The following is a 13272-nucleotide window of genomic DNA, read 5'->3' as shown; positions in this document are numbered from 1 at the left end:
TGGCTCTAGTCTCCAAATATGAAAGAAATCCAAAGTGCAAATGTCCCTAGTTTCTAAGATTTGAGAAGTTAACTCCTATAGATAATATTATGGAGAGAAAACTGCCATTAGGCCCAAGCTACTTTGATTGATTTAAAAAACATACTTATACAATGCAGATAACAGTAAAATGAACAGAATAATTAAGATGAACGGGCAAACTCATAAATGACTGGATAGCAAGTCAAATGACTAGAGGATAAAATTAACACTTGTGGTTAAACAAAACAGATCGAATGTATATGTTTATTTCTCCCACTTCTTAAAATTCCATTGAAATGACAGTAAAAGAATAAAGATTCAAACCCATCAGAACAAAGGAAATAGGAGTAAAAAGAAGGGTAAACAAGACATTTCAACAAAATACTGGAAGGCAAAAGGGTAAGAAAACCATCAACTGATAGCATAGCTAAGAAATTGAAGTTTTGTGCTATGAAGCTGCAAACGTCCAACAACAAAGTGATTTGACAACAAAACACTAGAAAAGCTCAAAAATTGGAGGATTTAGGTACTTTAAAGGCAGGGATAAGAGTGGGGCTGAAAAACAGAGGATTAATTTAAAGTCTGGAGTTATATACTGATTTGAAGGCATGAACACATCTATATCATGAAGGTACATAAAGGAAAAAGGGGTCTATATGTAATTTAGAACTATTTTGGATAATGCTCAGTGAGGGCTGGAGAAAAGGAGTCATGTAAAACACAGTTCATAAAGGAATAAGAAAAATAAACAGGAACTGAGGAGAAATCAGAATCCTTTAGAGAAAAGAAGACATTTCCAGGCAGGGTGATCCACAGGATCAAATATAGAAGAGGAATTCCTGTTTGAATATGGTGGAATTAATCATCTCTGTGTCCTCTCCTCTCTGCAAACATGAAGAAGAAACAGAAAAGAAAGTATATCCTCAATAAAACTAAAAGACAGCTAAACTCCAATTCCAGGGTCTAAGGAAAGACCAGAAGGTAGACTGAACCAGGTAGGGAAGAAACCCAGACACTGGCTGTTCTTTCTTATCTTAGACAGAAAGCATGGTGAACAGAGTTCTCCAAAACAGAAGGCACACCCTGTGGACAGAAGTGGAATCCAGATGTGTTAAGACTGCATGGTGGCAGGAACATAATGGTCTTCTACTGGCCCTGTCAAAAGGTAGGGAAGGCAGAGCTAAACAAGGAGATGCAAATAGCCATTATTCTTGTATAAGCAAGATGCTGGCAAAGAAGGGTAGAAGAGATACTGAGTGCTAGAGGAAGCATGAAATTAATAATCTCTGATTCAGAAGAAGTAAAGGGCAAACCAACTCTTAACACCAAATCTTGTATGACAGGCAGTCAATACGAGCAATAGAGGCTTCCTACTAGCTCAAGAGTACTTTTCTAGACAATCTCCAGCACTCTCCCTCTGTAAATAGTGGGTCCAGCAGGAAATAACCTTATTCAAAGATGAGGAATGATAGTTATAAAAGGAACCAGTATTCAGATCTATACCACACTACAAGAATTAAAAAACATGAATGTACAAGCTTACAGGAAAAACTGATATTGACTGATCAATAAGCCTCATAAATTTCTAAAGCTTTCAAGAAAAACAAACCTATGGGCATCCAGGCAAATAAATCAAGTCACCTATGAGGGAAAAGAATCAGGCTTCAGATTTCTCCAAGCAACAATTCAAAGGCAAGAGGCAACAGAGAACTATCTAAAGTCTTCAGGGAACTGTCTACAAAACCTCTAGGAAAGACAGTATGGCTCAAGAATTTTATACACAGCCAACTATCAACCAAATATAAAGGTTTAAAAAAAAGATTTTTGCTTGTTTGCAAAACTTCAGGGACTCCAGTTCCCACTAAATTGTAAGCTCCATGAGCCCATGCCCAGAATAATATTTTACCTATATTGTTATGACTATAAATGTGGTTTCCTTTTCCTTAAATCTTCTACTCGGTTGTTGAAGTATACATGAAAACTACTGGTTTTTATTTATTAATTTGATACCCTACCGTATCACTGGATTCTCTTACTATTTGTTGCAGTTGATTCTCTTGTGTTTTAAGGGATATAATCTTATCATCTATAAATAAAGATGGTTTTACAGGGTCCTTTCCAATTCTTCGAGTACTGATTTTTTTCTCTTGTCTGTTACTTAGGTATAAACTTGGTAAGAAATTTACAAAAGGTATAAAGGAAACCTTGGAAAGCATTTCTGAAGGACACAAAAATAGATAGATCTGAACAAAGACAGAGAACATGTTATTGGATAGAAAACCTTGATGTTATAAAGATGTCAGCACTCTGAAAGTTATACTTCTAACACATTCCCAACAAAAAATCCAACAGGTTTTTCTCTGGAAAGAGACAGTTGAATGTAAAATTTTTATGGTGAAATAAACAATCAAGAATAGCCAGCACAGGGCTTCTGTGGTGGCACAGTGGTTAAGAATCCACCTGCCAATGCAGGCGACACCAGTTCGAGCCCTGGTCTGGGAAGATCCCACATGCTGCAAAGCAACTAAGCCCATGCGCCACAACTACTGAGCCTGTGCTCTAAAGCCCACGAGCCACAACTACTGAGACTGTGTGCCACGACCACTGAAGCCCATGTGCCTAGAGCCCGTGCTCTGCAACAAGAGAAGCAACCACAATGAGAAGCCCGTGCACCACAATGAAGAGTAGCCCCTGCTCGCTGCAACTAGAGAAAGCCCATGCGCAGCAACAAAGACCCAATGCAGACAAAAATAAGTAAATAAAATTTTTTTTTAAAAAAGAATAGCCAGCACAACTCTAAAAAGGAAAGTGTACTCAACTGGGAAAAGAAAGGGACTGAGTGTCAAGGGTAAGAGACATACTCACTTTTCAATGTTATCTTTTGGACTGTTTATATTTTGTAACTAAGTGTGCATATATTATATTTCAAAAAAATTAAAGGAATGAAAGGTGTAAATAAGCAGGAAGGAGGTAACAATTTGTAAGCCAGAAACTTTTAAACCTATGTGGGATTGTGAGAGTTGTGAAGTACAATGGAAAGTGTGAGTATTGTTACAAAACAAATCTGAGGCTTTTCAAAAATAGAAAGAAAAGGAATCTAACTCTGAAACAAATATGTTTTAAAAATACTATACATCCACAAAATATTGAAGGCATAAGAAAAAACCCTATGGACACAAAGGAAAGAGAGAGCTTAAGGATCATAGAGAGGGACACTAATCCTGAAAGTAACTCTGTAAATGAACTAGGGAAGTTTTGGTATCTAAAATTTGAAAAAAGGAAGATAGCTCCAATACAGTATTTGGAAGTGTCACCATAATCCAAGGCATTCATACCTTTTGTCACTCTAGAAGACTTAAGCGCATCTTGGAAAATGTGAAATGGTATCAACCCCCTGAACAACTGTCATGTGTCTTTCTCATTCAGACCTGCATTTTCACATATTCACCTGGACAGGGCCTCCCAAGCATTTCTTCTTCTATCACCCATGGCTCCTCTTCCTGCTCCAACCTGAAGATCACATCTGGTTTGGTGACTTGGCAGCCTATTATGAGAGACAACAAAGGACTTGGATATTAATGCTGGAGACAACCATCCAGACCTTGGGTTGAGTCCTGGGGACTTGAGGGCCTATGAAAGATGAGGATGGAGGAACTTCCACAGTGAGACAAAGTAATTAGCCTTTACCCTAAAGACAAGCACATACAATCAAATGAAGAAAGGGAAGGCTAGTTAAAGACATCTGGCAAGTTGAAGTCTTCACACATTTCAAAGACAGAAAAGAATTCTGTGTAAAATTGCAAAGCTACCCTTACCCACTGTGACTAGGTTGCTATAGTTCTCCAGCATCACATCACGGTACAAGTCCCTCTGAGCAGGTTTCATTTGCTGCCATTCCTCCTGGGTGAGGTCCACAGCCACATCCTTAAATGTTACTGTTCCCTGTAAAAAGACAATTTGAAGTCATCAAAACTAAACACGGTGGTCAAAACACCTAAGAATCCATTTAGCTGATCAGATATCATATACCAGGTTTGCATGTTTACTTAATTTTGTATTTATACTATAGGGAACGCACATATCAATAATTACCTTAAATGTAAATGGATTAAATGCTCCCACCAAAAGACAGACTAGCTGAATGGATACAAAAACAAGACCCATGTATATGCTGTCTACAAGAGACCCACTTCAAACCTAGGGATACATATAGACTGCAAGTGAAGGGATGGAAAAACATACTCCATGCAAATGTACATCAAAAGAAAGCTGGAGTAGCAATATTCATATCAGATAAAATAGACTTTAAAATAAAGACTGTTACAAAAGATAAGGAGGGACACTACATAATGATCAAAGGATCAATCCAAGAGGAAGATACAACAATTATAAATGTTTATGCACCCAACATAGGAGCACCTCAATACATAAGGCAAATGCTAACAACTATGAAAGAAGTTGACAGTAACACAATAATAGTAGGGGACCTTAATACCCCACTTACACCAATGGACAGATCATCCAAACATAAAATAAATAAGGAAACACAAGGTTTAAATGACACAACAGACCAGATAGATCTAACTGATATTTATAGAACATTCCACCCCAAAGCAGCAGAGTACACTTTCTTCTCAAGTGCACATGGAACATTCTCCAGGATAGATCACATCCTGGGTCACAAATCAAGCCTTGGAAAATTTAAGAAAATTGAAATTGTATCAAACATCTTTTCTGACCACAATGCTATGAGATTGGAAATCAATTACAGGAAAAAAACCTGTAAAAAACACAAATACATGGAGACTAAACAGTGCACTACTAAATAACCAAGAGATCACTGAAGAAATCAAAGAAAAAATTTAAAAATACATAGAAATAAATGACAGTGAAAACACGGCAACCCAAAACCTATGGGACGCAGCAAAAGCAGTTCTAAGAGGGAAGTTTATAGCAATACAATCTCGCCTCAAGAAACAAGAAAATTCTCAAATAAACAATCTAACCCTACACTTAAAATAACTAGAGAAAGAAGAACAAACAAAACCCAAAGTCAGTAGAAGGAAAGAAATCACAAAGATCAGAGCAGAAATAAATGAAATAGAAATGAAGAAAATAGCAAAGATCAATAAAACTAAAAGCTGGTTCTTTGAGAAGATAAACAAAATTGATAAACTCTTAGCCAGACTCATCAAGAAAAAAAGGGAGAGGATGCAAATCAATAAAATTGGAAATGAAAAAGGAGAAATCACAACTGAAACTGAAGAAATACAAAGGATTATAAGAGACTACTACAAACAACCATACGCCAATAAAATGGACAACCACGAAGAAATGGACAAATTCTGGAAAGGTACAATCTTCCAAGACTGAGCCAGGAAGAATTAGAAAATATAAACAGACCTATCACAAGTAATGAAATTGAAACAGTAATTAAAAATCTTCCAACAAACAAAAGTCCAGGACCAGATGGCTTCACAGGCGAATTCTATCAAACATTTAGAGAAGAGCTAACACCCATCCTTCTCAAACTCTTCCCAAAATTGCAGAGGGAGGAATACTCCCAAATTCATTCTACAAAGCCACCATCACCCTGATACCCAAACCAGAAAAAGATATCACAAAAAAAGAAAATTATAGACCAATATCACTGATGAACATAGATGCAAAAATCCTCAACAAAATAGTAGCAAACAGAATCTAACAGCACATTAAAAGGACCATATGCCATGATCAAGTGGGATTTATCTCAGGGATGCAAGGATTCTTCAATATATGTAAATCAATCAATGTGATATACCACATTAACAAATTAAGGAAGAAAAACCATATGATCATCTCAATAGATGCAGAAAAAGCTTTTGACAAAATTCAACACCCATTTATGATAAAAAACTCTCTAGAGAGTGGGCACAGAAGGAACCTACCTCAACATAATAAAGGCCATATATGACAAACCCACAGCAAGCATCATACTCAATGGTGAAAAACTGAAAGCATTTCCACTAAGATCAGGAACAAGACAAGGATGTCCACTCTCGCCACTCTTATTCAACATAGTTTGGGAAGTCCCATCCACAGCAACCAGAAGAAAAAGAAACGAAAGAAATACAAATTGGAAAAGAAGAAGTAAGACTGCCACTGTTTGCTGATGACATAGTACTATACATAGAAAATCCTAAAGATGCCACCAGAAAACTACTAGAACTAATCAATGAAATTGGTAAGGATGCAGGATACAAAATTAATGCACAGAAATCTCTGGCATTCCTATACACCAACAATGAAAAATCAGAAAGAGAAATTAAGGAAACAATCCCATTCACGATTGTAACAAAAGAATAAAACACCTAGGAATAAACCTGCCTAAAGAGGTGAAAGATTTGTATTCGAAAAACTATAAGACACTGATGAAAGAAATCAAAGATGACATAAACAGATGGAGAAATATACCATGTTCTTGGATTGGAAGAATCAATATTGTGAAAAGACCATACTACCCAAAACAATCTACAGATTCAATGCAAGCCCTATCAAAATAACAGTGGCATTCTTCAAAGAATTAGAACAAAAAATTTTACTATTTACAATAGCCAGGACATGGAAGCAACCTAAATGTCCATCAACAGATGAATGGATAAAGAAGATGTGGCACATATATACAATGGAATATTACTCAGCCATAAAAAGAAATGAAACTGAGTTATTTGTAGTGAGGTGTATGGACCTAGAGTCTGTTATACAGAGGGAAGTAAGTCAGAAAGAGAAAAACAAATACCGTATGCTAACACATATATTGAATCTAATAAAAAAGAAAGGTTCTCATGAACCTGGGGCAGGACAGGAATAAAGATACAGATGTAGAGAATGGACTTGAGAACACGGGGAGAGGGAAGGGTAAGCTGGGATGAAGTGAGAGAGTAGCATGGACATATATACACTACCAAATGTAAAATAGACAGTTAGTGGGAAGCATCTGCATAGCACAGGGAGATCAGCTCAGTGCTTTGTGACCACCTAGAGGGGTGGGATTGGGAGGGTAGGAGGGAGGGAGGCGCAAGAGGGAGGGGATATGGGGATATATGTATACATATAGCTGATTCACTTTGTTATACAGCAAAAACTAACACAACATTGTAAAGCAATTATACTACAATAAAGATAACAAATAAATAAAATAAAATACATGAGGAGTGCCTTTTTAATGTAAAAAAAGACATGAGACATGGAAAAGAGAAAGGAAAATGGCAGATAAAATTTAGTGTCAACATTAGTGGTAAATGGATTGAACAATCAAAAAGGTAGAGACTGTCTGACTGGATAGAAAAACAAGATCAAACTATATGCTGTCTATAGGAGACATACTTTAGGTTCAAACATAAAAATAAGTTGAAATAAATTGACAGGAAAAGATATATCATGCAAAGAATAACCATAAAAATGCTGGAGTGAATATACTAATATTAGACAAAATAGACTTTAAAACAAAAACTGGGGACTTCCCTGGTGGTCCACAGGTTAAGAATCCACCTTCCAATGCAGGGGACATGGGTTCAATCCCTAGTCAGGTAGCTACGATCCCACATGCTGTGGGGCAAATGAGCCTGCGTGCTGCAACTACTGAGCCCGCACACCACAACTAGAGAGCTCGCATGCCGCAACTAGAGCCCATGTGCTACAACAACAGAGTCCACATGCTCTGGAGCCTGCGCACCGCTACAAAGAGCCCATGTGCCACAACTAAGAACTGACACAGCCAAATAAATAAATAAATATTTTTAAAAGGAAATCAATAAAATAGAGAACAGAAAAATAATAGAAAGAATCAATAAGACCAAAAATTGGTTCCTTGAAAAGATCAACAAAATTGACAAACCTTTAAGGTGACTGACCAAGAAAAAGAGAGAACACTCAAAACATTAAACTCAGGAATGAAAGAAGAGACATTACTACTAACCTTACAGGATTAAAAAGGATTATAGTGGAATATTATGAAGAACAGTATGGTAACAAATTAGATGATTTAGATGAAATGGACAAATTCCTAGAAAGACACAAAGTAATGAAACTGCTCAAGGACAGAAAAAAAGAAAATCTGAATAAACCTGTATCAAGTAAAGAGATTCAATTATTAATCAAAAAACTACCCACAAAAAAAAGCTCAGGGGTAGATGGCTTCACTGGTAAATTCTACCAAACACCAAAGAACAGTTAATACCAATACTTCACAAAATCTCCCAAAATAGAAGAGAAGTGAATGCTCCTTCTATGAGGTCAGTATTACCCTGATATACCAAAGCCAAAAAAAAAAGAAAAAGAAAAACTACAGACCACTATCTCTTATTAATACAGAAGTAAAAATCTTCAACAAAACACTAACAAATTTAATCTAACAATATATAAAAAGGGAACACAGATGTTTATAACAGCTTTAATTCATAATTGCCAACAACTGGAAGCAATCAAGATGTCCCTTAGTAGGTGAATGGATAAATAAATTGTGGTACATCCAGATAAAGGAATATTACTCAATGCTAAAAAGAAATGTGCTATCAAGCCAGGAAAACACATAGAGGAAACTTAAATGCATATAACTAAGTAAAAGAAGCTGACTTGAAAAGGCTATATACAGTATGATTCCACCATATGACTTTCTGAAAAAAGGCAAAACTATAGAGACAGTAAAAAGATTAGTGGATACCAGGGGCTGGAGGAGAGGAGAGCAATGACTAGACAGAGCAGAGAGCATTTTTAGGTCGTGAAAATACTCTGTATGATACTATAATATCATAATATATAATAATGACAGACACATGTATATACATTTAACATAATAATGTATACACATTTAATAATATAATAATGACAGACACACATATATACATTTGTCCAAATCCATATATTATACAACACCAAGAGTGAGCCTGAATGTAAACTATTAGACTTTGGGTGATTATGATGTGTCAGTGTAGGTCCATCAATTATAACAATGTACCACCCTGATGGGGGATGCTGATAATGGGAGAGGCTATGCATGTGTGGGGGCAAAGGGTGTATGGGGAATCCCTGTACATTCCTCTCAACTTTGCCATGAACCTGAAATTGCTCTTTAAAAACAAACAAACAAATAAATAAAGGATTATGTGCCATCACCAAGTGGGATTTATCCCAGGAATGCAATACTGATTTAACATCTGAAAATAAACTAAGGTAATATTCAATGCTGACAGAATAAAGAACAAATCCATATGATCATCTCAATAGATGCAGGAAAAGCACTTGACAAAACTCAATACCTTTTCATGAGAAAAACACTCAACATACTAGCAAAAAAGAGGAACTTCCTCAACGTGTTACAAGACATCTACAAACACCCCACAGCTAACATCATACTAAATGTGAAAGCCTACATGCTTTCCCCTTATGGTCAGGAACAAGACAAGGATGTATATTCTTACCACTTCTATTAACATTGCAGTGAAGGTTCTAAACAGAGCAATTAGGCAAGAAAATAAAAGGTATCCAGATTGGGAAGGAGAAATTACAACTATCTCTATTTTCAGATGACATGATTTTCAGAAAACATAAGAAATCCACTAAAATTTTATTAGAACTAATAAACAACTTTAGCAAGGTTGCAGAATATAAGATCAATAGTAAAAACCCAATTGTATAACTAGACGTTTGCAGTGAACATCCAAAAATGAAATGAAGGAAAACAAATCCCATTTACAATAGCATCAGAAAGAATAAAATACTGCTCAAGACGGTGGAGTAGAAAGACCCTGAGCTCACATCCCCTCATGGGCACACCAAAATTACAACTATTTACAGAGCAACTGTTGATGAGAAAGACTGGAACCTATAAAGAGAACGAACCACAACAAGATGGGTAGGAGTGGTAGAGTCAACGTATAGTCAAGACCCGTACTCCTGGATGGGGAACACATAAATGGAAGAATAATTACAATTGCAGAGGTTTTCCACAAGGAGCAAGGGGTCTGAGCCCCACATCGGGCTCTAGAGCCTGAGGATCCTGAACTGGGGAAGACAAGCCCCCAGAGCATTTGGTTTTGAAGGCCAGTGGGGCTTACTTTCAGGAGACCCAGAGGATTGTAGGAAATAGAGACTCCACTCTTAGAGGGTGCACACAAAATCTCACGTGCTCTGGGACTCAGGAGAGCAGCAGGAATTTGAAAGGAGCCTGGTTCAGACCCCGCTGCTGACCTTGGAGAGTCTTCTGGAGAGGCAGGAGGCAACTTGAGCTCACCCTAGGCACACAGAAACTTGCAGCAGCCACTTTGGAGAGTTCGTTCAACCACATGGACGCTGGTGCTGGCAAGTGCCATTTTGGAATCTTCTCTCTAGCTTATTAGCCTTGGGACTCAGCTCCACGCCGCCCACCAGTTTGTAGGCAAAAGTACTGTGACTCCTCAGGTCCACCAATTAGCCAGGCAGGGACACAGACACATCCATCAGCAAGCAGGCTGCCTTAAGATTCTTTGAGCCCACAGCCACCCCTGGACATGACTCTATCCAGCAGGGGGCCCAGGACCCAGTCCCACACACCAGAGATGAAAATGTTGAGAGATGATACAAACATAAAGGATGGAGAATGAAGATCTAATCTAAAAGCTATATACATTGCCAAGGAACCAGAATAAAAGAAAACCCAAAAACACAAATGGAAACAAAAAAAACCTTGGAGTTGAAATAAAGTTGAGATATTATGACTATGTGAAAGGAAAAAAAGAATGAAAAAAAAGGGTAAATTGTAACTGTGGATAGGCAATGGGTTTTTTAGATATGACACCAAAAGCACAAGCAACAAAAGAAAATTAAATAAAAATGGACATCAGAAAAATGTAAAAATCTTGTGCTTTCAAGGACATCATCAAGAAAGTGAAAAGACAACCCATAGGCTGGGAGAAAATATTTACAGATCATATACCAGATAAGAAACATATCTAGAATATATATGAAGATCTCTTACAATTCAATAATAAAAAGACAAACCAATTAAAAAATGGGCAAAGGATCTAAATAAACATTTCTTCAAAGAAGATATACAAATGGCCAATAAGCACATGAAAAGATGCTCAATATCACTAATTACCAGGTACACGTAAATCAAAGTCACAATGAAATATCACTTCACAACCACTAGATGTCTATAATCAAAAGGGCAGATAATAATAAGTGTGAAAAGAATGTGGAGAGACTAGAATCTTCATCCACTGCTGGTGGAAACGTAAGATTGTACAACTGTTGTGTAAAACAGTGGGGCAGTTCCTTAAAAGGTTAAATGTAGAGTTACCGTATAAGCTAGCAATTCCACTACATATAATGAGAGAACTAAAATTATATGTCCACATAAAAACTTGTACACAAATGTTCTTAGCTACATTATTCGTAATAGCCACAAAGTGGAAATAATTCAAACGTCCATTAACTGATAAAAAGATAAATAAAATATGTCATATTCAGGACTTTCCTGGTGGCGCAGTGGTTAAGAATCTGCCTGCCAATGCAGGGGACATAAGTTCGAGCCCTGGTCCAGGAAGATCCCACATGCTGTGGAGCAACTAAGTCATGCGCTGCAACTACTGAGCCTGAGCTCTAGAGCCCATGAGCGACAACTACTGAGCCCCTGTGCCACAGTTATGGAAGCCCACGTGCCTAGAGCCCATGCTCCACAACAACAGAAACCACTGCAATGGGAAGCCCACACACCGCAATTAAGAGTAGCCCCCACTTGCCACAACGAAGACCCAACACAGCCAAAAAAATAAAATAGAAATAAATAAACAAATTTATTTAAAACTATGTCATATTCATACAAGAGAATACTATTTGGAAATAAAAAGAAACAAAGTACTGGTAAAAGCTACAAAATAGATGAGCCTTGAAAACATTAAGCTGAGTGAAAGAAGACAGTCACAAAGGACCATATATTATATGATTCCATTTATATGAATGTCCAGAATAGGCAAATCCATAGAAACAGAAAGTACAAAGGAGACTTGGGGGGAAATGGGAAGTGACAGCTCATGGGTACAGAGTTCCTTTTTAGGGTGATGAAATGTTCTAATATTGATTGTGGTAATGGCAACTCATAAATATATTAAAAATCATTGTATTATATACTTTAAATGTGTCAATTTTATGGTATGTGACTTATATGTCAACAAAGTTTTTTTAGGTTGTGAGACTGTTTCAACGTATTTCAAGTTTTAAAAAAATTCCAATAAAAATAATTCCATCAGAAAATGTTACTGATTAACTTATTATTCCACAAATATTCATTTGTATTTCTAGCTAATGTCCCATCCCCCAGTGTGGGCCTTGAATGAGTCATTTGTTAGAGCTAAAGGAATGTCAGTGAACATGATGTGAGTAGAGACCTGAAATGCGCTTACACCTTTTAAAAACAAGACAACAGGCCCAAAATGGAGTCACTTATGCTAAGCCTCGTGTCACCGAACTGAGACTTACATACAGTTTCAGCCTCTCCTAGAAATAAAATCTTAAAGTAGTCAAGCAGGAATCACCTGATCAGCATCACTGAGGTAATCTGCCTGATAGACCCTACCATCCCCTAAAGGAAAGTAACCTGGCCAGAACCAATCCACTTTTTGCTACTATAACTTCCTTATTCCCACTCCCTTCTGCCTATAAAAGTCTTTGACTTGGTACAGCTCCTCAGAGTTCCTATGTATCTGCTAGGTTGGATATTCCCTGACTCATGATTCACTGAATAAAGCCAATAAGATCTTAAAAATGTAATCAGTTGAATTTTGTTTTTAAACACACCCTTGACTTGGTTCATGTACTCCAGGGATCTGGCAAGTGAAGAGCCTGCCCCAGAAAGCTGCTGCTCTTTCACCTGAATGAACACACGTGGAGGAGATGTGAGCCCATGCCACAGCCTGAGTCAGGGCCAGGTGATCTGCAGCCCAAAGTAGAGCCCAAAGCCCACATAGTCAACCTGCATGAGAATAAAGATCTCATAAAAGAAGCAGAAAAGCTGAAAAGATACCTGATTGAAAATTTTTCAAAGAATTAGGCTCTCAAAATGGAGCTGGATTTAGATATTTTTACTGGTTAACAGGCTGTAGAGTCTGACATCATGAGTTCAAATCCTGACTTCAAAATTTAATCGTGTGGGAATTCCCTACCAGTCCAGTGGTTAGGACTTGGCGCTTTCACTGCCATGGCTCGGGTTCAATCCCTGGCTGGGAACTAAGATCC

The 13272-nt window shown here is 37.3% G+C and overlaps 1 protein-coding gene across 10 annotated transcripts in view; it reads right to left on the bottom strand.

Moving 5' to 3' along the window:
• The window catches only part of ZNF568 (zinc finger protein 568), a 28923-nt gene that overhangs the window by 2934 nt on the left and 12717 nt on the right, over nucleotides 1-13272 (bottom strand). For all 10 annotated transcript variants that reach the window (XM_059045009.2, XM_059045012.2, XM_067019053.1 and 7 more), the window contains 2 exons: nucleotides 3837-3963; nucleotides 3470-3565 (listed from right to left, as the gene is read on the bottom strand). In XM_059045009.2, the coding sequence (XP_058900992.1) occupies nucleotides 3470-3565; nucleotides 3837-3963 (223 nt within the window). The remainder of the gene's footprint in view (nucleotides 1-3469; nucleotides 3566-3836; nucleotides 3964-13272) is intronic.

This window comes from Kogia breviceps, chromosome 18 (genome assembly GCF_026419965.1).
Source record: "Kogia breviceps isolate mKogBre1 chromosome 18, mKogBre1 haplotype 1, whole genome shotgun sequence".
Taxonomy (NCBI): Eukaryota; Metazoa; Chordata; class Mammalia; order Artiodactyla; family Physeteridae; genus Kogia; species Kogia breviceps.
This window is presented reverse-complemented; position numbering and strand designations above follow the sequence as displayed.